This window comes from Carcharhinus amblyrhynchos, chromosome 15 (genome assembly GCF_965287045.1).
Source record: "Carcharhinus amblyrhynchos chromosome 15, sCarAmb.v2.hapA, whole genome shotgun sequence".
NCBI classification, from domain to species: Eukaryota; Metazoa; Chordata; class Chondrichthyes; order Carcharhiniformes; family Carcharhinidae; genus Carcharhinus; species Carcharhinus amblyrhynchos.
In genome coordinates this window covers 63961920-63988734 of record NC_137338.1, presented here as the reverse complement: position 1 = coordinate 63988734, position 26815 = coordinate 63961920, and the positions used below count along the sequence as shown (strand labels likewise).

At 41.0% G+C, this 26815-nt stretch overlaps 1 protein-coding gene across 3 annotated transcripts in view; it reads right to left on the bottom strand.

Moving 5' to 3' along the window:
• Nucleotides 1-26815, bottom strand: part of sh3kbp1 (SH3-domain kinase binding protein 1) — a 282791-nt gene that overhangs the window by 19294 nt on the left and 236682 nt on the right. For 2 of the 3 annotated variants that reach the window (XM_080204070.1, XM_080204071.1), the window contains exons 13-14: nt 18990-19081; nt 5534-5637 (exon numbers count right to left, since the gene is read on the bottom strand). In XM_080204070.1, coding sequence (XP_080060196.1) covers nt 5534-5637; nt 18990-19081 — 196 coding nt within the window. Of the gene's footprint in view, nt 1-5533; nt 5638-16363; nt 16475-18298; nt 18334-18989; nt 19082-26815 lie in introns of those variants that run through there. The other variant, XM_080204072.1, reaches the window with a different exon arrangement.

The window sequence follows — 26815 nt, the reverse complement described above, 5'->3', positions numbered from 1 at the left end:
GCCCATCAAGTCTGCATCGACTCTTTAGAGGATCCTATCGAGGTCCTTTTCCCATAGCCCCAAATATTTACCTGGCTAATCCCGCAATCCACACATTTTGGGACACTAAAGGGCAATTTAACATGACCAATCCACCTAATCTGCACATTTTTGGACTGTGGGAGGAAACCCACACAGAGAGAACGTGCAAATTCCACACACTCACCCAATGCCAGAACTGAACCTAGCTCCCTGGCAATGTGAGGGAGAGAGCCGCTATGCCACTGTGCTGCCCTGAAAGCTCTTAGAAGCTTTCTTAAGCTATCAGTGTGATCCCTTCTGCCTCATCTTGCTGTCTATGCATCTCATTATCCAGAAACTCTAGACGTGACTTTTTCTCTGTATGAATTGCTTCTCATTGCTCAGAAACTGGTTTACTCTTAAGTAACTGTTTCAAGTCCACTTTTGCTAAATCACTTCTCAGTCTAAAAGAATGGCTTTCCCCAATTAGAATTGTTAATCCTATTCTATCTTTTCCTATTTCGTAACAATGTTAAATCTAACTGAATTACGATCTCTATCAGAGAAGTTCTCAACCAGTGAGGACCTGCCCAGTTTCAGTCCCTGAAACTATATCCAGAGCGGCACGGTAGTACAGAAATTAGCACTGCTGCTTCACAGCTCCAGGGTCCTGGGTTCGATTCCTGGCTCGGGTCACTGTCTGTGTGGAGTTTGCACATTCTCCTCGTGTTTGCGTGGGTTTCCTCCAGGTGCTCCGGTTTTCTCCCACAGTCCAAAGATGCACGGGTTAGGTTGATTGGCCATGCTAAGGAATTGCCCCTTAGTGTCTGGGGATGCGTAGGTTAGAGGGATTAGTGGGTATAATATGTAGGGATATGGGGGTAGGGCCTGGGTGGGATTGTGTTCGGTGCAGACTCGATGGGCAGAAGGGCCTCTTTCTGCATTGTAGGGTTCTATGATTCTATGAATTGGCATCACGCTTGTTGGGATTGCCCCATACCAGCTAAAAAATAGTTTTCCTGAATGAAACTTGAGAATTTTGTATCTTCTGTACATTTTACCTGTATCATAGTTAATACAGTCTTATAGTTCTTGCATGCATCAGAATTTTGCCTACAAATTTGCTCATCTAATCCCCCTCATTTGAGGGTCTACAGCACACTCCCAGCCATGTGATTATCCTTTTTAGTTTCTTACTTCAACCCACATAATCTCATTTAATGATCCCTCTAAACATCATTGCTTCTCACAGCAGTAAATTTGTATTTAATAGAGATTGTGGCCCTTTTTTTTCATCCCCTCTATGCAAACCCTCAGCTTTCTATTTACTATATTTCCTGCATTTAGGTATATATTATAATTCACAACTCAACATCTTTTTGTCTATTCCCCAACCCTTCTTTGCTCTCAAGCTCTTCTAGTTAATTTTCTGCCTTCCATTCTAGCTCTTCTTTTCTGAATCAAGCGTTTAAAGCCCACCACCAGCTGCCCTGAGAATAAGATGGTTGGTGACTTCTTGACCAAAGTAGGTTTGTGACCTCCTCCCCATCCCCCCACCCCCCGTCACACCCTCCCACTGATGGGTCTGTCTTCCCTGAAGTTGGAAGATGGATCTCCTCTTTGAATCTGAAATTGGAAGATCCACCTAATGAATGTCTCCCCTTGCTCACCCACTACTGCGGTGTTGCAGGGTCACTGGCAGCCTCGATCGCAATCTCTGCAGGCAGCCGCAGGCATTCTAAATCTCAACTTCTGCGTACCACATTGTTCCAGGCATAGAACATAGAACATAGAACACTACAGCACAAACAGGCCCTTCGGCCCACGAGTTGTGCCGATCACATCAACACCTACCAACCTACAGACCTATCTATAACCCTCAATCTCATTAAACCCCATATACTCATCCAGAAGTCTTTTAAAAGACCCCAGCGAGTTCGCCTCCACCACCACTGACAGCAGCCGATTCCATTCACTCACCACCCTCTGAGTGAAAAACTTACCCCTAACATCACTTCTGAACCTCCCTCCCCGCACCTTAAATCTGTGTCCTCTCATAGCAACCATTTCAACCTGGGGAAATAGCCTCTGAGAGTCCACCCTATCTATTCCTCTCAACATTTTGTAAACTTCTATCAGGTCGCCTCTCAACCTTCGTCTCTCCAGGGAAAAGAGTCCCAGCTCCCTCAACCTAACTTCATAAGGCATGCCTCCCAGTCCAGGCAACATCCTTGTAAATCTCCTCTGTACCCTCTCAATAGCTTCTACATCTTTCCTATAGTGAGGTGACCAGAACTGCGCACAATACTCTAAATGAGGCCTGACAAGGGTCTTATAAAGTTGCAGCATTACCTCCCGACTCCTAAACTCAATCCCTCGATTAATGAAGGCCAGTACACCATACGCCTTCTTGACCACCTCCTCCACCTGCGAGGCCGATTTAAGAGTCCTGTGGACCCGGACCCCAAGATCCTTCTGCTCTTCAACACTACTCAGACTTCTGCCCTTGATAGTGTACTCGTTCATCCCGTTGGTTCTGCCAAAATGGACGACTACACATTTATCTGCGTTGAAGTCCATCTGCCACTTCTCCGCCCAGTCCTGCATCCTATCTATGTCCTGCTGCAACTTTTGCCATCCTTCCAGATCATCCACAACACGACCAACCTTCGTGTCATCAGCAAACTTACTTACCCATCCCTCCACTTCCTCATCCAGGTCATTTATGAAAATGACAAACAACAAGGGTCCCAGAACAGATCCTTGAGGCACTCCACTGGTGACTGACCTCCATTCAGAAAAAGCCCCATCCACAACCACTCTCTGCCTTCTGCAGGCAAGCCAGTTCTGGATCCACAAGGCCAAAGGCCCTTGGATCCCATGCCCTCTCACCTTCTCAAGAAGTCTTGCATGGGGGACCTTATCAAACGCCTTGCTGAAGTCCATGTACACTACGTCCACGGCACTTCCTTCGTCAATGTGTTCAGTCACATTATCGAAGAACTCAACTAGGCTTGTAAGGCACGACCTGCCCTTGACAAATCCATGCTGACTATTCCTGATCATGTCAAACCTCTCCAAATGTTCGTAAATCTTGTCCCTCAGAAGCCTCTCCATCAGCTTACCAACCACTGAGATTAGACTCACCGGTCGGTAATTTCCCGGGCCATCTCTGTTCCCTTTCTTGAAAATAGGAACTACATCCGCAATCCCGCAATCCTCCAATCCTCCGGAACCTCTCCCGTCTCCATTGACGACGCAAAGATCATCGCCAGGGGCTCTGCAATCTCTTCCCTCGCCTCCCACAGTATCCTGGGGTACATCCCATCTGGTCCCGGCGACTTATCTACCTTGATGGAATTCAAAAGTTCCAACACATCCTCCTCCTTAATATTCACGTACTCAATCCTTTCCATCTGCTGGAAATCCATAACAAAATCTCCCAGATCGGCTTCCACTGTGAATACTGAGGCGAAGTACTCGTTAAGCACCTCTGCCATTTCTTCTGGTTCCACACAAACCTTTCCCCCCTCACCTTTTATAGGTCCTATCCCTTCTCTTCTTATCCTTTTACCTTTCACATATTTATAGAAGGCCTTGGGATTCTCCTTAATCTTACCCGCCAAGGTCTTCTCATGACCCCTTCTGGCTCTCCTAATTTCCCTTTTAAGTTCCTTCCTACAGTCCTTATACTCCTCAAGATCTTTAACCTCTCCTAATTCCCTGAACCTCTTGTACACCTTCCTTTTCCTCCTGACTAGGTTCAACACAGCCTTCAACACAGCACCACGGTTCCCACGACCTACCAAAACCCCCTTGTCTCATCGGAACGTTGTCATTCAGAGCTCCAGACACACATTCCTTGAATATCTGCCACCTTCCTTCGGTACTTTTCCCTAAGAACGCTTCCTTCCAGTTTATTTGTCCAAGTAACTTCCTGACTTCTTCGTATCTCCCCTTACCCCAGACAAATACCTTCCTAGCCTGCCTGATCCTATCTCGTTCCAACGCAATTGTGAAGGAGATAGAATTATGGTCACCATTTCCAAGATGCTCTCCTACCGAAAGATCCATCACCTGCCCTGGTTCATTCGCCAGTACCAGGTCAAGTATAGCCTCTCCCCTCGTAGGCTTATCCACATACTGTGTCAGGAAACCTTCCTGAACACACCTAACAAACTCCTCCCCATCCAAACCCCTTACCCTAGGGATATTCCAGTCGATGTTTGGGAAATTGAAGTCTCCCATCACGACAACTCTGTTGTTAAAACATCTCTCCAGAATCTGTTTTCCTATTTGCACTTCAACTTCCCTGTCACTATTGGGCGGCCTATAGAATACACCCAGCAAAGTTTTCGACCCTTTGCTGTTTGTAACTTCCACCCACAGAGATTCTGTAGACAGTCCCTCCACGACATCCTCTTTCTCTGCAGCCATGACACTGTCCCTGATCAACAGTGCCACTCCACCACCCCTTCTGCCACCCTCCCTGTCCTTCCTGAAGCACCTGAAGCCTGGCACCTGAAGCATGTTCTGCTCTATCATATTTCTTGCTGATGTTGTGGAGAATGGTGCCAGGGGAGATGTTGGTTGGGCCTTCATCTGCATCCTGCTAACGGGATGCGAACGAGTTTCAGACCAGTCACCAGCAGTTCTCCTGATCTGCCGTGGCAGGCACCTGCAGAACATTTCGTGGGAAATTCACACAGGCATATAACTGATTTTTTGGGCCTCCTGCTGAATTTTATCTAAAGACTCTTATTCTGAAGCATTTACTTGTATGATCATGAAACAAAAGCACACAAACAAATTGCAGCATGGTCACTACCTAATCAAAACAAACAGGAGGGGGAATAAGTCAGCTCCTTAGAAGGGAGGAGTCTAAATTAGATAGAAGGTGCAAAGGGATCTAAAGGTGCAGATTCACAAATCATTTAGTTAACGGAATCATAAACAAGTTAACAAAATCATAAAAATTTCAAACAAAGCATTGGGATTCATTTGGAAAGGAATGTAATTCAAAGTGAAATACAATTTAAACTTATATCGAACCTTGCCTAGGCCATTCTTGAGAGTACTGTGCATAGGTCACGCGCCAATACTAGAAATAAGATGTTACAACTATCAAAGTAAACTGAACAGGTTGCGGCTCTTTTCACTAGAAAAGACAAGATTGGTAGGTGACCTGACAGATGTTTTTAAGATTGTGAAGTGGTTTGCAAGAGTAGAAATAATGAAGGCAGTTTAATTTTTGGGAAATCCAAACCTAGGAGCCCTACAAGGTAGTTGCTGTTAAATCCAGCAGACAATTCAGAAACAACTGGGAAAAAAAACTTATTTACTCAGAGAATGCAGAACTCATAACCAAATGGGGTGGCTGAGATGATTTATGGGAAAACAGATAGGATGGTATAAAAGCAAGGTGGGAGGAGGCTCATGTGCAGCATAAACATTGGCATTGCTCTACTGGACCAAATAGCCTGTTTCTGTGCTGTAAAATCGATGCAATTCAAAACAGTCTTCATCCACTTACAGATGTAAAAGATGGAGGTCGCCTTCCACTGGCTTTGGGTCTGGAGGTTGTAGGATGGTTGAGTTTCTCGGTAGAAGAGACTACACTATCAAAACTTGCTACATCTACAAAAAGGCAAAAAAGAACACTTTGTAATAGGTTAAAAAGAAATGTTTCAACTAATTCAGTCATTTTCAACTAACACTGAAGAACATCAAAACAGCAATCAGAAATCAAGACTAACAAAATGCTCAAGTCACAAACTGGTATTTGAATGCAAGATGCCTTTTTAAATCTCATATATATACAAACAGTATATCTAAAGGAAATCAAATGTGGTTATTGCTATATATATCATCTAATTCTCCTTTTGCTACCCTCCCACTTCCAAAAGCATGAGAATTCCTCTATTGGAATGAAATCAAAATGGGTTAACTTATTAATCAGCCAATCAGGTAGCATGATTGACAACATGCCATTTCTATTCAGAATCTACATTTGTGAATTCCACCATCATTTACAAATCAAGCAGCCAAAAGACTGAATATAACCTCATATAAATGACCGATATAGGATGACTCCACATTACACCACAGAATCACAATCACAATCACATCCAGATTAGAAGATGGCTATTCAGCTCTACGTACGGCAAACCAAATCAGTTCCAACACCCTTTCCATCTCCGTAGCCTGAAAATTTACTTTCCTCAAGACACCTTTACCAAATTTCCCCTCACTCTCCTTTATTCTGAGGGGAACAACCCCAGCTTCTCCAACCTAACCTTTTAGCTAAGAACATAAGAAATAGGAGCAGGAGTAGGCCATCTAGCCCCTCGAGCCTGCCCCGCCATTCAATAAGATCATGGCTGATCTGAAGTGGCTCAGTTCCACTTTCCCGCTTTCTCCCCATAACCCTTAATTCACTTGTCTGTCAAAAACCTATCTACCTGTGACTTAAATATATTCAGCGAGGTAGCCTCCACCACTTCAACGGGCAGAGAATTCCAGAAATTCACCACCCTTTGAGTGAAGAAGTTCCTCCTCAACTCCATTCTAAACTGCACCCCCCCCTTATTTTGAGGCTGTGCCCTCTAGTCCTGCTGTCCTTTCTGAGCGGGAAGAATCTCTTTACCTCTACCCTATCCACCCCTTTCATTATCTTATATGTCTCTATAAGATCCCCGCTCATCCTTCTAAACTCCAACGAGTACAGACCCAGTCTATTTAATCTCTCCTCATAAGCTAACCCCCTCATCTCCAGTATCAGCCTAGTGGACCTCCTCTGCACTCCCTCCGAGGCCAAAATATCCTTGCGCAAGTGCGGCGACCAAAACTGCACACAATACTCCAGCTGCGGCCTCACCAGTGCCCTATACAGTTGCAGCAAGACCTCCCTGCTTTTATATTCTAACCCCCTCGCTGTAAAGGCCAGCATCCCATTTGCCTTCTTGATCACCTGCTGCACCTGCAGACTGGGTTTTTGCGACTCATGCACAAGGACCCCCAGGTCCCTCTGCACCGTAGCATGCTGCAGCTTTTCGCCCTTTAAATAGTAATCCCTCCTACTATTATTTCTGCCAAAGTGGATAACCTCACACTTGCTAACATTATACTCCATCTGCCAGGTCCTCGCCCACTCGCTCAGCCTATCCAGATCCCCATCCCTGGAACCATTCTGGTGGATCTCCACTGAACTTTCTCACAACCTTCCTGAAGTGTGGTAACCAGAACTGAATGTAGTACTCTGGTTGTGGTCTAAGGAGAGCTTTACAAAGGTTTGGCATAACTTTTCTGCTTTTCTTCTCAATACCCTTCTTTATGAAGCACAAGATCCCATATGGTTTGCGAACCATTGTCTCAATTTGTCCTTCCATCTTCAAAAACCCATAGGTCCCTATGTCCCTACACACTCTTTAGAATTGTGCCACTAAGTCTTTATTGCCTCTCCCTATTCCTTCTGTCAAATGCAATATTTGACACTGCACAAGTCCCAAATGCCACTGGTCTGTCCATTCTGCTGGTCTATCCTGCTGTACTCACTATTTGCCATTCTTCAGAATTTCATACCAGCAGCAAATTTTGCTTTGTATTTCAATATCCAGGTCATTGAAATAAATTATGTATCAAAAAAAGCAGTAGTTCTAGAACAGACATTTGGAGAACAGCACTCATAGAATCAATCATAGAATCACAGAACCCTACAGTGCAGAAAGAGGCCCTTCGGCCCATCAGGTCTGCACCGAACACAATCCCACCCAGGCCCTACCCCCATATCCCTACATATTATACTCACTAATCCCTCTAACCTTTGCATCCCTAGACACTAAGGGGCAATTTCTTAGCATGGTCAACCAACCTAACCCGCACATCTTTGGACTGTGGGAGGAAACCGGAGTACCTGGAGGAAACCCACGCAGACACGAGAAGAATGTGCAAACTCCACACAGACAGTGACCCGAGCCAGGACCCTGGAGCTGTGAAGCAGCAGTACTAACCACTGTGCTACCGTGCTGCCCAGTCTACAGTCTAACAAAAAAAAAGACACATTTATGATGACACAATTTTTTTGTTCTTGAGGCAGTTTTTTTCATCCAAGGTGTTAATACCTCTCCTGTTTCATGAGACAATTTAACTAGCTTTTGCGTGGCACTCTGTCAAATGCTTTCTTAAAAAATTCAAACAGGCAACATCCAATGCACCCCTTTCACCAAGGGGTTCATTGAACAATTTAATGAGATTAGTCAAGCACTGCCTTTTACAACTCTATGCTAGCTATCCTTAATTAACTCATGCCTTGTCAAGTGCTTGCTAATTTTCTCCAATTATGGTTTCTAAAAACCTTACATCACTGATGTCAAATTAACTGGCCTGTAGTTAGTAGCACCATCCTCACACCTTTTACTTAATTAAGGGATCAACATTTGCCACTCTAATCCTTCCGCTCATCACCCAAATGAAGAAAGATCATAACAAGCCCTTCCACTATCTCCATCGCACTTCCTTTATAAATCTTATCCACTCAAAGCATTGCCAGTCTTTCCAGTACGTTCTACCCACCAATTTTCACCCCAGCCATTGCCTCTGCTATCTTCACTCTCCCAATACTTTGGCAGCTTCCTCTTGATGAGTCAATACTAATACAATGTACTCAATAGGTATTCCAGCTTTGCCCTCACCCCTCAGCACGTCACTCACTTTGTTCTGAACAGGACTCACTCCACCTCTTACTATCCACTAACTATTTACATGCTGAAAAAAAAAGATTTGGGATTTTTTTTGTGTTGACTGCTATCCTAATCTCTCATTCTCTCTTTGCTAGTCTTACTTTCCTTTTCACTTCCATTCTCAATTTATTGTTTCAAACTTTCTTGTTTGAAAAATTTACCTGATGTGGGCAGCACGATAGCACAGTGGTAACTGTTGCTTCACAAGGCCAGGGACCCAGGTTCGGTTCCCAGTTTGGGTTACTGTCTGTGTAGAGTTTGCATGTTCTCCCTGCGTCTGCGTGGGTTTCCTCTGGGTGCTCTTGTTTCCTCCCATAGTCTGAAAAATGTGCTGGTTAGATGCTAAATTTTCCCTCAGTGCACCCGAACAGGCACTGGAGTGTGGCGACTAGGGGATTTTCATAATAACTTCATTGCGGCGTTAATGTAAGCCAACTTGCGGCAATAATAAATAAACTTTAAGTCTTTCTTTCTTTAGAACTGGCATCAACTCCCTTATCTCTTGTTCTTTTTAGAATGTACCCAGCCAATACCTGAAGCATCTTCTTTGTAAAGATCACCTGTAGTTCTGTTACAGTTTTTTCTGTCAGTCTTTGGTTCCTTTTTACCTTGGTTAGATCACTTGTCAATCCATTGAATTTGGTACTCTTTCAATCTAGACATTCAACTTTAGATTGTTCTTTGCTTTTATAATACAAGGGTTAGAAACACAGAAAAATTACAGCACAATACAGGTCCTTTGGTCCACAAAGTTGTGCCAAACATGTCTCTACCTTAGAAATTTCTCGGCTTACCTATAACCGTCTATCTTACTAAGTTCCATGTACTTATCTAAAAGTCTCTTAAAAGACCCTATTGAATCCACCTCCACCACCGTTGCCAGCAGCCCATTCCACACACCCACTCTCGGAGTGAAAAACTTATCCCTGACATCTCCTCTGTACCTACTCCCCAGCACCTTAAACCTGTGTCCTCTTGTGGCAACCATTTTAGCCCTGGGAAAAAGTCTCTGACTATCCACTCAATCAATACCTCTCAACATCTTATACTCTCATCAGGTCACCCCTCATCCTTCATCTCTCCAAGGAGAAAAGGCCAAGCTCACTCAACCTATCCTCATAAGGCGTGCTCCCCAATCCAGACAAAATCCTTGTAAATCTCCTCTGCACCCTTTCTATGGCTTCCACATCCTTCCTGTAATGAGGCGACCAAAACTAAGCACAGTACTCCAAATGGGGTCTGACCAGGGTCCTATACAGCTGCAACATTATCTGTCAACTCCTAAACTCAATTCCTCAATTGATGAAGGCCAGTATACCACATGCCTTCTTAATCACAGCTTCAACCTGCGCAGCTGCTTTGAGCATCCAATGAACTCAGACCCCAAGATCCTTCTGATTTTCCACACTGCCAAGAGTCTTACCATTAATATTATATTCTGCCATCCTATTTGACCACCAAAATGAACCACTTCATACTTACCTGGGTTGAACTCTATCTGCCATTTCTCCGCTCAGTCTTGCATCCTATCAATGTCTCACTGCAACTTCTGACATCCCTCCACACTATCTACAACATCGCCAACCTTTGTGTTACTCTAGGAATGATCACTCTTGTCCAAGTGACAACCAAGTCACAACCCCCATCAGCACAAGAGTCTGCTTTCTTATTAGAGCGACCACATACTGGAGATTGAAGTTTGTCTGCAAATATTTCAGATTTCCTCCTCCTCTTTACACTTTAACACTATTCCAATCGATATTAGCATAATTAAACTCCTCCAATATTACCACTTAATGGCCACTTAAGGACCTTGGCGTGTTATTGCCAGTATTACACATGGTATGGGGGCCCATACCATGCAGGAAGCACAACAGTTTTAACTATGCGGGCTGGAGATGGATAATAGTGGGGAAACCACTTTTATAGGTTCCCTAGTGTCCACCACCAGCCCACACAGTGACGGACTGGTCAAGACACCAAACACTGGGCTCAGCTGGGCACTTGATTGTGGTGGGTCTTCCTGTAGTCCCAGCACTTGCCACCAATCCTGCAAACTGCATACAGGATAACACAGTTGCTGGCCATTCAAAAGGTCACAGGGATGACCACAGCACCCTGTAAAATTCAGCCCCCAAGTAATCTGGTCATATCCTCTTTGCTTATCAATTTTAACAAAATAAATTTTCTCCATTGCCCTTAAAAGGACATCCTCGTGCTCCAGCACTACAGTGTTTCCCTAACCAGTACTTTAGTCTCACTCACCCTTTTCCAAACCACTTTGTATCCTCGAATATTAAGTGTTCAAATCTCACCATTTTTAAATTATGTTTTTGCTATTGCCACTACATCATATTTCCACAAGCCTACTTGTGCTTTTAGCTCACCAACCTTATTTACTACACTGAGTTTACATACACAAAATCCCAACCTGTTTTTGTAATGCATTATAGTCGTTCTCAGTCCAATCCCATCTAATATGGTACTACACTCTTCTGTCGAACTATCCAACACACTCATTTTTTGCATGTTATTTCCCTTTTGCATTTTTACATGAGAATTTCCCTGCAAGAACACTGATCCCAGTTGTGTTGAAGAGCAGCCTGTCCATTTTGCACAGGTGTCTCCTGCCTCAGAATTGGCCCCATAACCATGAGAATTTGAAGCTCTCTCCTGCACCGTGCCTCAAGCCACATACTGATTCATCATTCTTGCTAATTTCTTTCAGCAGAGATGTACATCATGGTGGATAATCTGATTTTGCCTGTGTTGCATCAAAAGTTAAAATGATGCGCACTCCAGTAATTATGTCTTATTCTTTAAAATAACATTTAAATTAATTAAGTTATTTAAGTTGAATTAAATGTTAATAAGGAAACTTTATCCTTTGTCAAATGTGTGCAGTTTAAGAACATATTTCATGTTTAATATCGCTGTTATAAATTTCTTCAACACAGCAAGGGAAATGGATTCTGTGGCTCAAGTTAAGGAATTAATTGGCTACCAATTTGCCTTCCTGCCCTCCATGGCCAAATTCTCTCATACAAAGATCAATTTAAGCAAAGAGCATGCATCCAGTATTAACTGCTCCCCAGCAAGGAACTGATATGTTTTGGAGAGAAAAGCAGTCGAAAGGAATTGGGAGAGCGTGGGTGGAGTAATAATTGAAAGGTAGCCCAACCCAAAAATCCCTGCAGGTAAAAAAAAAGCTGTAAAATTTATCCTCGAAGGGAAATATTCTGTTTCATCAGGTGAAACATAAGTTCCCTGCTGAACAATCATCATATGTATGTGGTGTGTCCGATCCCACATTAGCACCACTGAGTTGAGAAGGACCAGCACCTTCTTGATGCTGAGTTTTGACCTCAGCATTGAAAAATGCAATTCAAAAGCACAATAACCACTATTGAGCTGCACTGGAACAAAAACTGGCATTCAGCACTAGAAAAGATGCTGATGGTTGCCACTGACCAACATACAATTGCTATGTCACCCAATTTGCAGCACTGAATGGTCTCAATCTATAAAATGGAAAATCCTTCTGTTCTTTTCCGTTTTTCCTTGGTATTTCTGCCGTTGGGGAAAACACAGTTTTGTTTAAAGGTACGCTTGCCCTTTAAGCATATTGGTTGTCTTCAACTAATGAATTGGAAGTGAAATAAATGAAAAAAAAGCAATCAAAATTCAGAGAGGATTAAAGAGGTAATTTATTTTTCCTTTAAATATTAAAAGAAACAAAGGTGAAAGGATGCCTAAAAGAAAGTTCAAAATATCCAAAAGAAAAATACATATGACTCTTGGCAATATAGCACCTGATTAGAACTAGTTCTGACCTAGTACACCAAGAAAGGTTTATTTTTGGTAACCACATTGTGACTGGAATGACTATTTTTGAAGTAAATTTATATCACAAAGTGAGGGTCAAATCTGCAAACACTGATGTGACCATCTGGATAAATTCCAACAATAAAACAACACATTACTTCAGATCTTGATTCTGAGGGATGAGGGGTTAAGTTATCTGGAGCAATTAGAAAAACCAGGATTGTTCTCCTTCTAGCAGAAAGGTTACGAGAGACAAACAGAGGAATTCAAAATTATGAAGGATCTTGATAGATCAAATAGAGAGAAACTGCTTCCTCTGATAAGAGGTCAATAACCAAAGCTTAAACATTTAAAATAATTTCCACAAGAATATGTGAAATTAGAATCCACCTCTGTCCAACATGCCCCCTGAAAATTAAGTAGTGAAATGAATCCGAAAGAATGGTGAAAAATAGATTTCACAGGAACTTTTAATAAACAATTGAATAGTTAGTTGAAGAGGACTAGTTATCAGGGTTGTGGAAGAAAAACCAAGTTGTGGGAATAAATTGGAGAGCTCTTTCGAAGAGGAAGTTGAGGCCAGGTAAAATGACTTCCTTCTATGCTGTTAAAATTTTGATTCATGTTGAAACTTTGTTGCGCTAAAGGAAGTAATTTTCCCCAAGTTTTGCAACATTATTCTGATATATTGCATACAAATGGAACTGCAAAGACAATTACATTTTAGCCTTTACTTTCAAACAATATCACCCGTGCAAGTTATCTACAAGAAATGTGAAGCTGCAAAGGTTATGTAAAATACAAAACACATTACTTTTATAGATGTGATGATGTGTACATTTCGTATTTTACTGTGTGTTATGTATTCATTCTGTCTTAGGTAAGGAAAACTGTGCGTGTGTTCAGGGCTAAACAACAGAGAGGTTTATGGACTAAAATTGACACTGGAATACAAGAAATGAAAGAATAAGGAAAGGTGTTACCACATTGCATGTATAATGAGGTGGTTTTTAGCTTACAGGTAACCGGAATAAATTTGAACTTTACATTTGAGGCTAAGTGTTGAAATTGTTGGGTAATTACTGCATTTCAAAAGAGCTCAAAGGTGACAAAGAATTTTTGCATCTTACAGGTGAGTAGCGAATAAATAGGAACAGATATTTTAAATTTATTAATCCAAATGCGAGGTAACATAAAAACAGGAAAGGTTTTAATATTTAGGGACCTAAATTTAGAGGGATTTGTGAAGACAATCGAAAGCAAACATGAAAAGGGAAAAAGAAAAAAGGTTTTCAGTTGTGTTGAAATTTCTGTGAGAAAGTCAACTGAAGACATGTTTCTTTGTGTTGGAGTATGCTGAAAAGTTGTGAATTGGGAAAAGCAACTTTTGAAATAGTTTGTTGGAATCTGATTTTGGAAAACAACTTTAGCCTGTGTAGCTCTGGGAAGTCACTGAACGGAATTCAGTTTGAAGTGAAGGGCAATTTCCTGATTTAGATAACCTTTATTGGATTTTTCAGTTAAGAAGCTATTATGGGGTGTTGCCAAAAAATGAGTTATATTGTGCACCATTTGTAAGGCATTTTTGGGGGTTATCTTGTAAGATCCTTGCTAACTGCATGTCTTTTATGTTGTGTGTTTTATGTTTATCTTTTACTTTACTAAACATTTGTTTTTACTGGAGTTCTGTGCATTTGTGCTTCTTGGTTATCCCTCCAAGTTTCTACAATATAGAAAACGCATTACTTGTCAGCCGAGATGGATTTCAATCTGAGATCTGGCTTGCTCAACATTAACACCAGTTCTGGTCATAACATGTTACCTACTGATTTAGCAAGTATTCAGCACATATTTCTGAAGGAAATCACACAGAGATTTTTAAGTATGCTACCGGAAAAATTACTAGAAAATAATTAGAAAAACAACATTCCAAATAGTCATCTTCAGAATTAACTTCAGATTGCAGGTAAAATAAAATTCATTTATTTAACGCTTACAAGACAATATTTAACTATAATGGCTTAAATATACTGTATCTTATAAAAACTTAGATGAATATTTGGTTGACAATATGGGTGACAGGGAAAAAGTTAGATCTAAATTCATACTTGTTAACACATTTTCACAAAAACATTATATTGCATTTTCCAAATAATCTCTAATGCTTCTTGAAACATGGCTTGTATCTTAGGAATAACTGTATAATATTGTATTTTGCTTATCTAAGAGATTATATGGAAATATTGTATTGCAGAAGAAAACCAAAGCAGATCCATACTCAACTAGGATACACTAACAAGCAAGCATTATGATGGAGGAAGGGCAAGAAAAGCAGGGGTCAAATTCTACCGGAAAGATTATAAAGCAGAGAGAGATGATTCAGTCCACACAAGACCATGACAATAAGTAAATTACTGGCAGATCATGTACACATTTAAAAGAAGCATTACTTAGATATTTCATTTAATTCTGACTCATTTGATTAGAATGTAGAAACAAATCTATTTTATTCCCACACTAACTTTTCTTTCTCCTAAAGAAATCAGCCCCTTGCTTGGACACAGTGCTATGAAGTCTGCACCCACCACTGTAATTTCCCACAACTGCTACTATTCATCAGCGTGCCTTGGAATTGATAATCAGGAATTGAACCATAGGAAAGCAACCATTTTTATGTCCAGACAAACACTTCAAGCGCCTTACTGAAAAGCGATTAAGAGCAGGAATGCTGGTCGAGTTCCTTTTCTCAACCCCAGCTCCAGCTAAGGGCCAATAACTTATCACAAAACATAAGTGGAACCTGATACCTTCCCGATCTGTATTGCAGAGCTATTCACTTGGTGAACTTGCACAATTCATTGGGGGAAGCATTACAAATTATTCTCACTGAAGTTGTGAATTCAAGCCCTACTCTAGTAGTTTGAACACAAAATCTAGGCTGTCATTCCCACTCATGAAGGATTGTTGCACTGTTGAAAGTGATATTTTTCCAATGGGACATTAAACTCTGGCCCCATGATTCCAGTAAGTCGTCTCACAACACCAGGTTAAGGTCCAACAAGTTTATTTGATAGCAAACCCACAAGCTTTCGGCGTTTGCTCCTTCGACGAGTGAGCCGAAGGGGCAAATTCCGAAAGCTTGTGGGTTTACTATCAAATAAACCTGTTGTACTTTAACCTGGTGCTGTGAGGCTTCTTACTGTGTTTACCCCAGTCCAACGCTGGCATCTCCACCCCATGAGCCCCCTCAGGTGGTTGTAAAAATAACAACGGCATCTTTCTCCCATTTGGGAGAATCCAGTCCTGACAGACAGTTATCCCTCAACCAATGTCACTAAAAAAATTAATTGGATGTTATCACACTGCAGTTTTTGGGATGTTGCTGTGTAAATTAACTGTTGTGCTTTCTACATTATAGCAGTGACTGCACTTTAAAAGTACATAACTGTTTTCCAATATCCTGTTCTAATGAAAGGCACTATATAAACGCAAGTCTTTCTTTCCACAAAGTAAGGGAAGAAAATGGCATGATTATTCAAACTTAAGGAAATGCATTCTCAAAAGATTTAGTCCCATTTGAGAGGAAATAGTCAATCATACTGTTTATTACAATTTGAAACAAATCTGTAGGCAGTACAACTGCAATTTTTAGACAGGTTCTTGATGTGAAATAAAGTGTGTACTGAGATCTGCTTGGAAGTTGTACTTTGCTTATTGCATAATCTAACTGCAATAAATGGAAAGCAAGGAGCAGAGATAACTCAGAGCTCTAGTGACTGTCAAGAGAAAGTCAGTCTTACCCTCAAAGGGCATGGAGGTGGAGTTACCCATGGTAAATAGAAGTGAGAGTTAAAAAGCTTTAACAAGGAGTGATGGGGAAGGAAAAGAAAGTCACCACAAGAAAGGGATGTCTGAAAATAATGAGAACAGAACAGAAAGTTACTGAAGCAGTTTTCACATTGAATTGTTTATGCTAAATCATAAAAGTTATATTTACATTATTAAGCATAATCATTTAATAACTCAAAAGAACAAAGAGGACAGGTGTCTGCGACTGTCAAGCTGTCCAGTTATATTAACAAAATCAAGGTCGTACTTGGCAGCTTGGTTGTATGGATTCTCATCTCATTTGAGTCACTTGAACAAAGTACCCTCAAATATGTATAAGCGTACTATGATGTTGACTTACAAATGTGGAATCACCAAGTTTTAAACATCAGCCAAGAAATTGAGATCTTAAAATTAAAATGTTAGAAAGCTGCAGCACGAAGAAAATATTCTATGGATTATACTCAAATTGTTCTGAGCTTGGTTACTCATCCAATCTCCTGGTTCTGATTATCCAGAAAGAACTGGTGAAATAAAACTGATAGGACAATTCCTTACATTTGTTCCAGTTTTAAAATTTTCCCTTACAAGAGGAGACAGGGGACTGCATTCCCAAAGCTATGAATTTATAGTATGATTCCTTCAGTTCCACAAAATAAAGTCTATCCCTTCCTTGGATGCCACCATTCACCAACTCTGGTAATCACGCAAGTAACATGTTCAGATTTACAAGTTAAGCACAGTACTGTGCACGAGCTGGTTAAGTCTATCTCCAAATTTTCTTTTCATTTGAGATTGTCTTGCTGAAATTAGAAACTGACAACTGGAGAGAAGACCCCATCTCCTGCTATCTAGTTCCACAAAGAGATCAGAGGAGCATGGAAGTTTAGGGAGGGATTCAACGTAGAAGTGCTCAACATTGATTGATTTGCATAGAAACTGCTCCCACTGGCAGAAGAATTAGTAGAGGACACAGATTTAAATAATTAGCAAGAGAGTCAAAAGGAAAATGAAGATAAATTATTTGAAGCAGTAAATTATTATGATCAGAAATGTATCACCCGAGGGGGTGCTGGAAGGTGATTCAACAGTAACCTTCAAAAGGGATTTATTATTTATTCATTTATTAGTGTCACAAATATGTTTATATTAACACTGCAATGAAGTTACTGTGAAAATCTCCTGCTCACTGAGGGAGCATTTAGTCTACCAATGTGCCTAACCAGCACGTCTTTTGGAATGTGGGAAGAAACATGGAGTAAACCCACACAGACATGGGGAGAACATGCATACTCTGAACAGTGACCCAAACCGAGAATCAAACCCAGATCCCTGGTGCTGTGATGCAGCAGCGTTAACCACTGTGCCAGCATGTCGCCCCTTGAACGGACCAATACGTAGGTTTAGAGGGAAAGAACGAGTGTGGTATTAACTAGAAGGCTCTGTCAAGGAGCCAGTAAAGGCACAATGGGCTGACTGGCCTCCATCTGTGTTGCAAGATGCTAAGATTCTTTGCTGTGTTCCTAAATATGCTAAACGCTTTTAAGCAAAGGTGCTTTTAAACTACCAAAACACCGAAAATTGTTGCATTGTATGTTCCTTTAAGGATTATTTAAAATCTACCACTATTTGTCCACTGTAGTAACATATTGTTATTAAAAACCATGTGTGTTTTATACACTAATCCTAGAGCAAACAACTGTGTATTTCAAGTGAATTTGTAGGTTTTTCGCCTGAGAATGGAGTGACAGCAATGTGCATGCAAATTTTATCCTGAACTATAGAGCTCTCACTATTTTGTGAAATAATTGCACTGACGTCTGTGGCTAGCACAGTTTAAAACAGTATCCACTTCAAGTAAAACCTAATATTATATACAAATTAGGCAAGCTAGTAAATTTACTCACTGTTGTATTCAGCAGATGCACCCTCACACTGCTTCCTGCAGTAAAGAATGCAATTGATCTACATTTTGAGAGCATAGCAGTAAAACTTGGGCTTTTGTTAACCAAAATTTTAACAGTAACATTAACCAACAGTTGTAAATATTGTTTAAATGAAATTCCATTACGAGTACAATTACAATGAAAGTTGCATTGCGCTGAAAATAATAGTAAATTGCAATGCAATTTTGAAAAAGCATAAGCACTGACCTCATACATTTAACATTAACAGTGTATGTACAGAATGTCTAAAATATGCATTAACTTCACACACACACACACACACACACACACACACACACACACACACACACACACACGCAGACACACACGAGTGTAATTTGAACTCGAGCTACTTGCTTTTCAGAAAAAGCTGGCTGTCACAAGCCATTCTTCATTGCAGAACCAATCAGCCATTTATTGTACAGCAGCACCTTAGTAAATAAGTTTTCCAACTTGAACTGTTATTGTATGCAGTAACACTTCATTCACCCATTTGAAGAGAAGGTCAGTTACCAAACTACGTACTGTATAATGAGTCCTTCTTACAGATCAATATGTCAATGTATGCTTTGATGCAGTATGCAGCGTTACCATAATGCAGCTATTTATAGGCTATTCGGAACAGCAGCTGAATGAGGCAGTGACTTCTTACCAATGTCATTGGTCTTTTCCAAGGTCTCTCTCTCCGATGTGCTGAGAAATACAACAGGAATTCCTAATTCAGACTTTGGATCACTGTCAGACCTGCCCAAAAACAAAGTTGGCCATCAGCATTCATCTCCAGGAGACCGAGTAGAATCACAGAAAATTATAGTGCTTAAATTTAAGTTGCATTGCGTTGAAAATAATGGTAAATTGCAATGCAATTTTGAAAAAGCCTAAGCACTGACCTCATACATTTAACATTAACAATGTATGTACAGAATGTCTAAAATATGCATTAATTTTCTAAAACCTTCTTACAGTGATGAAACATATGAAGCAATAATAAAGATTTTGAATTACACATTAATGTTTTGTCACTATTAATAGTGCGTGTCTGAAGGAAAATAATTCAGTTAGAACACCCAAAAAACCACCAGTCTGAAATGGTCTAAATTTCTGCCAACTCTACTAACTTTGCCTATATTTCCCATATTGAGAGGTCCAGATTGTTATCTCTGCTCAGCATGTGCTTGACTAGTCACATGCTGCACATTCTTCTAAAAGTCACTAGCCTGTGTACAGATCAGAAAGAGCAGAAAGCATGTGCAATTCTCCCAAAGTCACACTGATATCATCACTTCATAAAAAATACGTAAGCGTAGATGTAATTCACTTTTGTTCAACTGAAATCACAACTGATCAATCATAAATGTGGCTACCGTAACATCATTTTACTCACATGCACTAATTTAAGTCGAAATATCTTACACTCACATAATACGGATAAAAGTACTTCACATATATATATTTACTTACACAGGTCCACGGTGACCAAACAGCAAAAAAAAATGTAACTATCAAAAACACACCTTTTCGTCTCACCATTTGACCAACATACAAAAATATGTGTACATACTCTGCAAATATGAGTATTTGGATCTCACGCCCAAGGGAAGTCTCTATTATTCCTGTTTACTAACAAGAAATATACTTAACTATTTTTGGGTTCCCAATTAGTCACATGAAAAATTGTGAATCAAACTTGGAAAAAGGAAATTCCTGTAGTTAGATTTCAGCACAATGTTAAGTTTGATGTATACATACTGTACATTCAGCACTAAATATGCTAATAATATGCTAATTTTATTGCAAGAAGTCAAGTATGACATATTTCTAAGCTTTCCAAATCATGGGTAATGTATAAGTAACAAAAAGGAAAAAATATAGAAGATTTAACCCTCAACAAGAAGGCTGTTCTGGCCCATGCTGCTTTATCTGGACATGATCAGACGTTTGAGTCAGATACTTGAGAGGATGCTTTTCTGTATCCTACTTGTGCTTCTGTTGTCCATTCTTAACTCAAAAGTTGTTAAATTTTAATATAAACTTTTCCAAAATTTTAACGTTACAAACTTGAGAAAACAACTTTGAATTAGCAAGAGTAAATGGTGCGCATAGCTTGTGACTGCTTGAATCAGATACTGGATCCAAATGGAAAACATGGTCCATTTCCTAATGAGGATGTCTTCTTTCTATAGGAATGTGAGCACAACACTCATCTCCATCTTGCAGTCCAAGGTTCAACTGCCCTCATGCAGGCATTACAGCAGGAGGCCCAGTACAATACCACTAGATTACGATTGAAAGACTAATACTGAGTTCAGAAACCCTGCACATATTTATAATTCCTTACCTTTTTGACTAGATTAAGCTAAACTACACTCACTGTTCTCTGGACTCCTCGAGTGTGTTGCAGTCTTGCAACACTCCCAGTCATCCATTTTTCTCTATACAGCCTCAGGCACTTCTGCAGCCAGTACAACTTACTGATTAACTGTAGGAAAAATAGAGTGATGCACAAGTTATTTATGTAGCTTCTCATCAACAAAAACCTAGTATTTTTCTAAAAATCAGATGATCTTTAAAAATTGGTATCATTTGGGCACTGACTGCAACAAGCTGGACAGCGAATGGCCCATTACAATTTTTGCAGCAAAGTATTTGGCATATGTAGAATGCTGGCTCAACAACAGTGTTCTGACAAAATATAATCCACCACAAATGCCAATTATTTCTCTCTTCACAGATGCTGCCTGACCTGCTGAGTGTTTCCAGCATTGTCTGCTTTTATTACAGTGGCACTTAACATGTTTCAAATGCAAGCAATACGTTACACAGATCAGTGAAAAAGGCCATACTGAACAACTGCAAGTGTAATGAAGCACCATCTTTACATTGAGTGATACATTCTAATTTCTGCCTTATCCCAGTGTAGGTAATTTACTCTCATTCTTGGATTGTGCCTCCTTTATTTTCTTTTTATATAGCTGTTCAATGATCATAGGGTTATGGGTGTGATCATTCAACTTAAAAAGCATAGATTTTCTTTTGATATTTGTCCTGTAAAGGACAATCCTATGTTCTTTCTTCAGAAGATTCAGTAATTGTTTTAGATGCCCTAGTTTCCCGAAAAGGAAATGTATAAACCAAGCTGGTGAAACAAACTGCTGGCCACAGTCCGAGTAACATTAATCATTCATGCAGAGTTTGCAAATATTCTACTAAACTTTTGTTATCAAGGTGCTCTTTAGATAGAGAGAATTTAGACAATGTTACATGTGGTCTCCTATCTGTAAAATCGTAACTTTATGGCTTGCTAAGAAGCCATCAAGTAAGGTTCTTTTCCTACTGTTTTATAAAGGATGCGGGTTATCATTTACATGAATCTCCATACAGAATGATACAGAAAAAGAATTGAGGTGTGAACATGCCGTATGAAAACTGAGGGGTAGTAAAACAGCCCTCGAGACTTTAAATATATAGATGTATAATAATTATCAATCAATTAATACCTGAAAGCCTTTGATTGATTAGTGCTTTGCAATTGAAGTCAAATGAATTATTTTATGTATGTTTAGGTTGATTTGGAGAATTCACAAGGACAGTAAATGGATGGTCAATAGGCTAGGAGGAAGCAAGCAGTGCAGCAATTCTCCAAATGTGTAGCACTCTCAAACTGGTGAGTGTGACAACACCTTGGTGGAGTAGAGAGCACATTCTCAGTACTGTAGGACAAATGACTGTACAGAGAGCACAGCAGTGTGTAGAAGTTGAGTGGTTATAGGGATCTGATAGTCAGGGGTATACTCAAGGATATGAGAATAAATTAAGAACTAACATAAAAGGATACAGCAAGTTTTGTGTAAACACGTCAACAGTGAAAAAACAATACTCAAAGCAAGTGCAAGACCAATTAGGGAGAATGAGATTTTCTTGTAGAGATAAAGGACAAGATTGAGGTACTAAATGAATACTTTACATCTGTCTTCACTGGAGAAGAGAATGATGTCAATGCAGCAGTAAAAGGAGTTAGTAGCGGATAAAAATAAACAATATATTTAAAAGGTCAGCAGTGCGTAAAATAGAAAAGTCACTGGTTATGGATTATTTTAGATTGCTGAAGGAAATAAAGGATGCAATTGTGGAGGCACTCTTCCAACCCTAATTCAGAATGGGTATTATGTAAGAGTACTGGAGGAATGCATTTTAAGAGTCAAAAATAGGCCAGTCATAGAGGTTTACAGTGTGGAAACAGGCCCTTCGGCCCAAATTGACAATGTCCCCTTTTTTTTAAAAACCCCTAAGCTAATCCCAATTACTTGCATTTGGTCCAAATCCCTCTATATACCAACATACCCATGTAATGATCTAAATGCTTTTTAAAAGACAAAAGTGTTCCCGCCTCTACTACTATTTCTGGCAACTTGTTCCATGCACTCAGCACCCTCTGTGTGAAAAAATTGCCCCTCTGGACACTTTTGTATCTCTCCCCTCTCACCTTAAACCTATAAGAACATAAGAACTAGGAGCAGGAGTAGGCCATCTAGCCCTTCAAGCCTGCCCCGCCATTCAATAAGATCATGGATGATCTGTCGTGGCTCAGTTCCACATTCCCGCCCTCTCCCCATAACCCTTAATCCCCTCGCTTATCAAAAACCCATCAACCCGTGTCTTAAAAATATTTAGCGAGGCAGCCTCCACCACTTCAACCGGGCAGAGAATTCCAGAGATTCACCACCCTTTGAGTGAAGAAGTTCCTCCTCAACTCCGTTCTAAACCGCACCCCCCTTTAGCTTGAGGCTGTGCCCCCTAGTCCTACTGTCCTTTCTGAGCGGGAAGAGTCTCTCCACCTCTATCCTATCCATCCCATTCATCATCTTATACGTCTCAATGAGATCTCCCCTCATTCTTCTAAACTCTAACGAGTACAAGCCTAGTTTATTCAGCCTCTCCTCATAGCTCAACCCCCTCAACTCCGGTATCAGCCTAGTAAACCTCCTCTGCACTCCCTCCAAGGCCAAAATATCCTTGCGTAAGTTCGGCGACCAAAACTGCACACAGTACTCCAGCTGCGGCCTCACCAATGCCCTATACAGCTGCAGCAAGACCTCCCTACTTTTATATTCAATCCCCCTCGCTATGAAGGCCAGCATCCCATTCGCCTTCCTGACCACCTGCTGCACCTGCAGGCTGGGTTTTTGCGACTCATGCACAAGGAGGTCCCTCTGCACCGTCGCATGCTGCAGTTTTTCACCACGTAAGTAACAGTCCTTCCTACCATTATTCCTACCAAAGTGGACCACCTCGCACTTGCCAACATTGAATTCCATTTGCCAGTTCCTGGCCCATTCACCCAGCCTATCTAGATCCTTCTGCAGACTCTCCACACCCTCCGCGCAATTTGTCGTTCCACCAATCTTGGTGTCATCAGCAAATTTCGACACCATACACTCGGTTCCCTCCTCCAGATCATCTAAATAAATGGTAAATAGCTGAGGCCCCAGCACCGACCCCTGGGGAACTCCACTAGTCACCAAACGCCAATCCGAATAGCACCCATTAACCCCCACTCTCTGTCTCCTCTAGTTTTAGACTCCCCTACCTTTGGGAAAAGATATTGACTATCTAGCTGATCTATGCCCCTCATTATTTTATAGATCTCTATAAGATCATCCCTCAGCCTCCTACGCTCCAGAGGAAAAAGGTCCCAGTCTATACAGCCTCTCCATAGAACCACAGAACCATAGAAAATTACAACTCAGAAACAGGCCTTTTGGCCCTTCTTGTCTGTGCTGAACCATTTTTTGCCTAGTCCCACTGACCTGCACTTGAACCATATCTCTCCACCCCCATCTCATCCATGAACCAGTCCAAGTTTTTTTTAAAATGTTAAAAGTGACCCCGCATTTACCACTTTATCCGACAGCTCATTCCACACTCCTACCACTCTCTTCATGAAGAAGCCCCCCAAATATTCCCTTTAAACTTTTCTCCTTTCACCCTTAACCCATGCCCTCTGGCTTTTTTCTCCCCTAGCCTCAGTGGAAAAAGCCTGCTTGCATTCACTCTACCTATACCCATCAATATCTTATACACCTCCATCAAATCTCCCCTCATTCTTCTACGCTCCAGGGAATAAAGTCCTAACCTATTCAATCTCTCTCTGTAACTCAGCTTCTCAAGTCCCGGCAACATCCTCATGAACCTTCTCTGCACTCTTTCAACCTTATTTACGTCCTTCCTGTAACTAGATGACTCTACTTATAACTCAATCCATCAAGTCCCGGTAGCATCCTGGTAAATCTTTTCTGCACTCTTTCTGGTTTAATAATATCCTTTCTATAGTAGGGTGACCAGAATTGCACACAGTGTTCCAAGTGTGACCTTACCAATGTCTCGTACAACTTCAAGATGTCCCAACTCCTGTATTCAATGTTCTGACCGATGAAACCAAGCATGCCGAATGCCTTCTTCGCCACTCTGCCCACCTGTGACTCCACTTTCAAGGAGCTATGAACACGTACCCCTAGGTCTCTTTGTTCTGTAACTCTCCCCAACTCCCTACTATTAAGTGAATAAGTCCTGCCCCGCATTTGTCTAAATTAAACTCCATCTGCCCAAGATCCCGTTGCAACTGGAGATAACTTTCTTCACTGTCCACTATGCCACCAATCTTAGTGTCATCTGCAAACTTACTAACCAATGCTACTATATTCTCATCCAAGCCATTAATATAAATGACAAATAACAGTGGACGCAGCACTGATCCCCGAGGCACACCGCTGGTCACAGGCCTCCAGTTTGAAAAACAGCCCTCTACAGCAACCCTTTGACTTCTGCCAAGAAGCCAATTTTGTATCCATTTAGATACCTCACCCTGGATCCCATGAGATTTAACCTTATGCAACAACCTACGATGCGGTACCTTGACAAAGGCCTTGCTAAAGTACACGTAGACAACATCAACTGCATTGTCCTCATCTATGTTCTTGGTTACCCCTTCAAATAACTCAAATTTGTGAGACATGATTTTCCACTCAAAGCCATGCTGACTGTCCCCAATCAGTCCTTGCGTCTCTAAAGTCAATGGTGGGAAATTTTGAGATGACAGCCCAGGATAAAATTAATTGGCATTTGGGAAAGTATGGGCTAATCAACTGAAGTCAACATAGATTTGTCAGGTTAACATGATTAAGTATTTTGATGAAATAATGGAGAGGGTTGACAAGGTTGCTACAGTTGATGTGTGCACAGGCTTTCAAAAGTCTCTTGACAAAGTTATGAGGAAAATCAAGTTTGTGGCAGGGAGCCGTGCTGAATGTTTTTTTTAGATTGGAGGAAAGTATACAGTCGTATTCTCTAGGGAAATCATGTAAAGGAATCATAGCTCTTTTCAATATCTATTAATGATCTGCACTTGAGTGTAATTACAATGTTTGCAGATGATACAAAACTCAAATGTAGAAGCTCCACAAAAAATGTAACAAGGATAGTAACAGACTTCAGGATGACAGTCTGGGAAATGGGCAGACACATGAAAATCAAATTTAACACAGAACTGTATAATGATGCATTTTGCTCTGTAGAATGTAAAAGTGCATTATGAAAGAAATAAAGCAATTTTAAAGTAACTACAGTAATAGAGATCATATACAAATCTCTGAAGATTGAAGTTGATGGATCTGTTAAAAGAGCATACAAGGTCTTTGACTTTATTAGTAGAGATATATAGTGGAAAAATGGACAAATACTTAGAACATAGAACACTACAGCACAAGCAGACCCTTCGGCCCACTAGTTGCGCCGATCACTTGTATGCCTACTAAGCCATAGACCTATCTATAACCCCCAATCCCATTAAATCCCATATACTCATCCAGAAGTCTTTTAAAAGACCCCAGTGAGTTCGCCTCCACCACCACCGACGGCAGCCGATTCCATTCACTCATCACCCTCTGAGTGAAAAACTTACCCCTGACATCTCCTCCGTACTTGCTTCCCTGCACCTTAAATCTGTGTCCTCTCGTAGCGACCATTTCAGCCCTGGGAAATAGCCTCTGAGAATCCACCCTATCTATTCCTCTCAACATCTTATAAACCTCTATCAGGTCGCCTCTCAACCTTCGTCTCTCCAGGGAGAAGAGTCCCAGCTCCCTCAACCTATCTTCATAATGCCTCCCAATCCAGGCAACATCCTTGTAAATCTCCTCTGCACCCTTTCAATAGCTTCCACGTCCTTCCTATAGTGAGGCGACCAGAACTGCACACAGGACTCCAAGGGGGGTCTGACAAGGGTCCTATAAAGTTGCAGCATTACCTCCCGACTCCTAAACTCAATCCCTCGATTAATGAAGGCCTGTACACCATACGCCTTCCTGACCACATCCTCCACCTGCGAGGCCGATTTAAGAGTCCTGTGGACCCGGACCCTAAGATCCCTCTGCTCTTCAACACAGCTAAGACTCCTACCCTTGATATTGTATTCCTTCATCC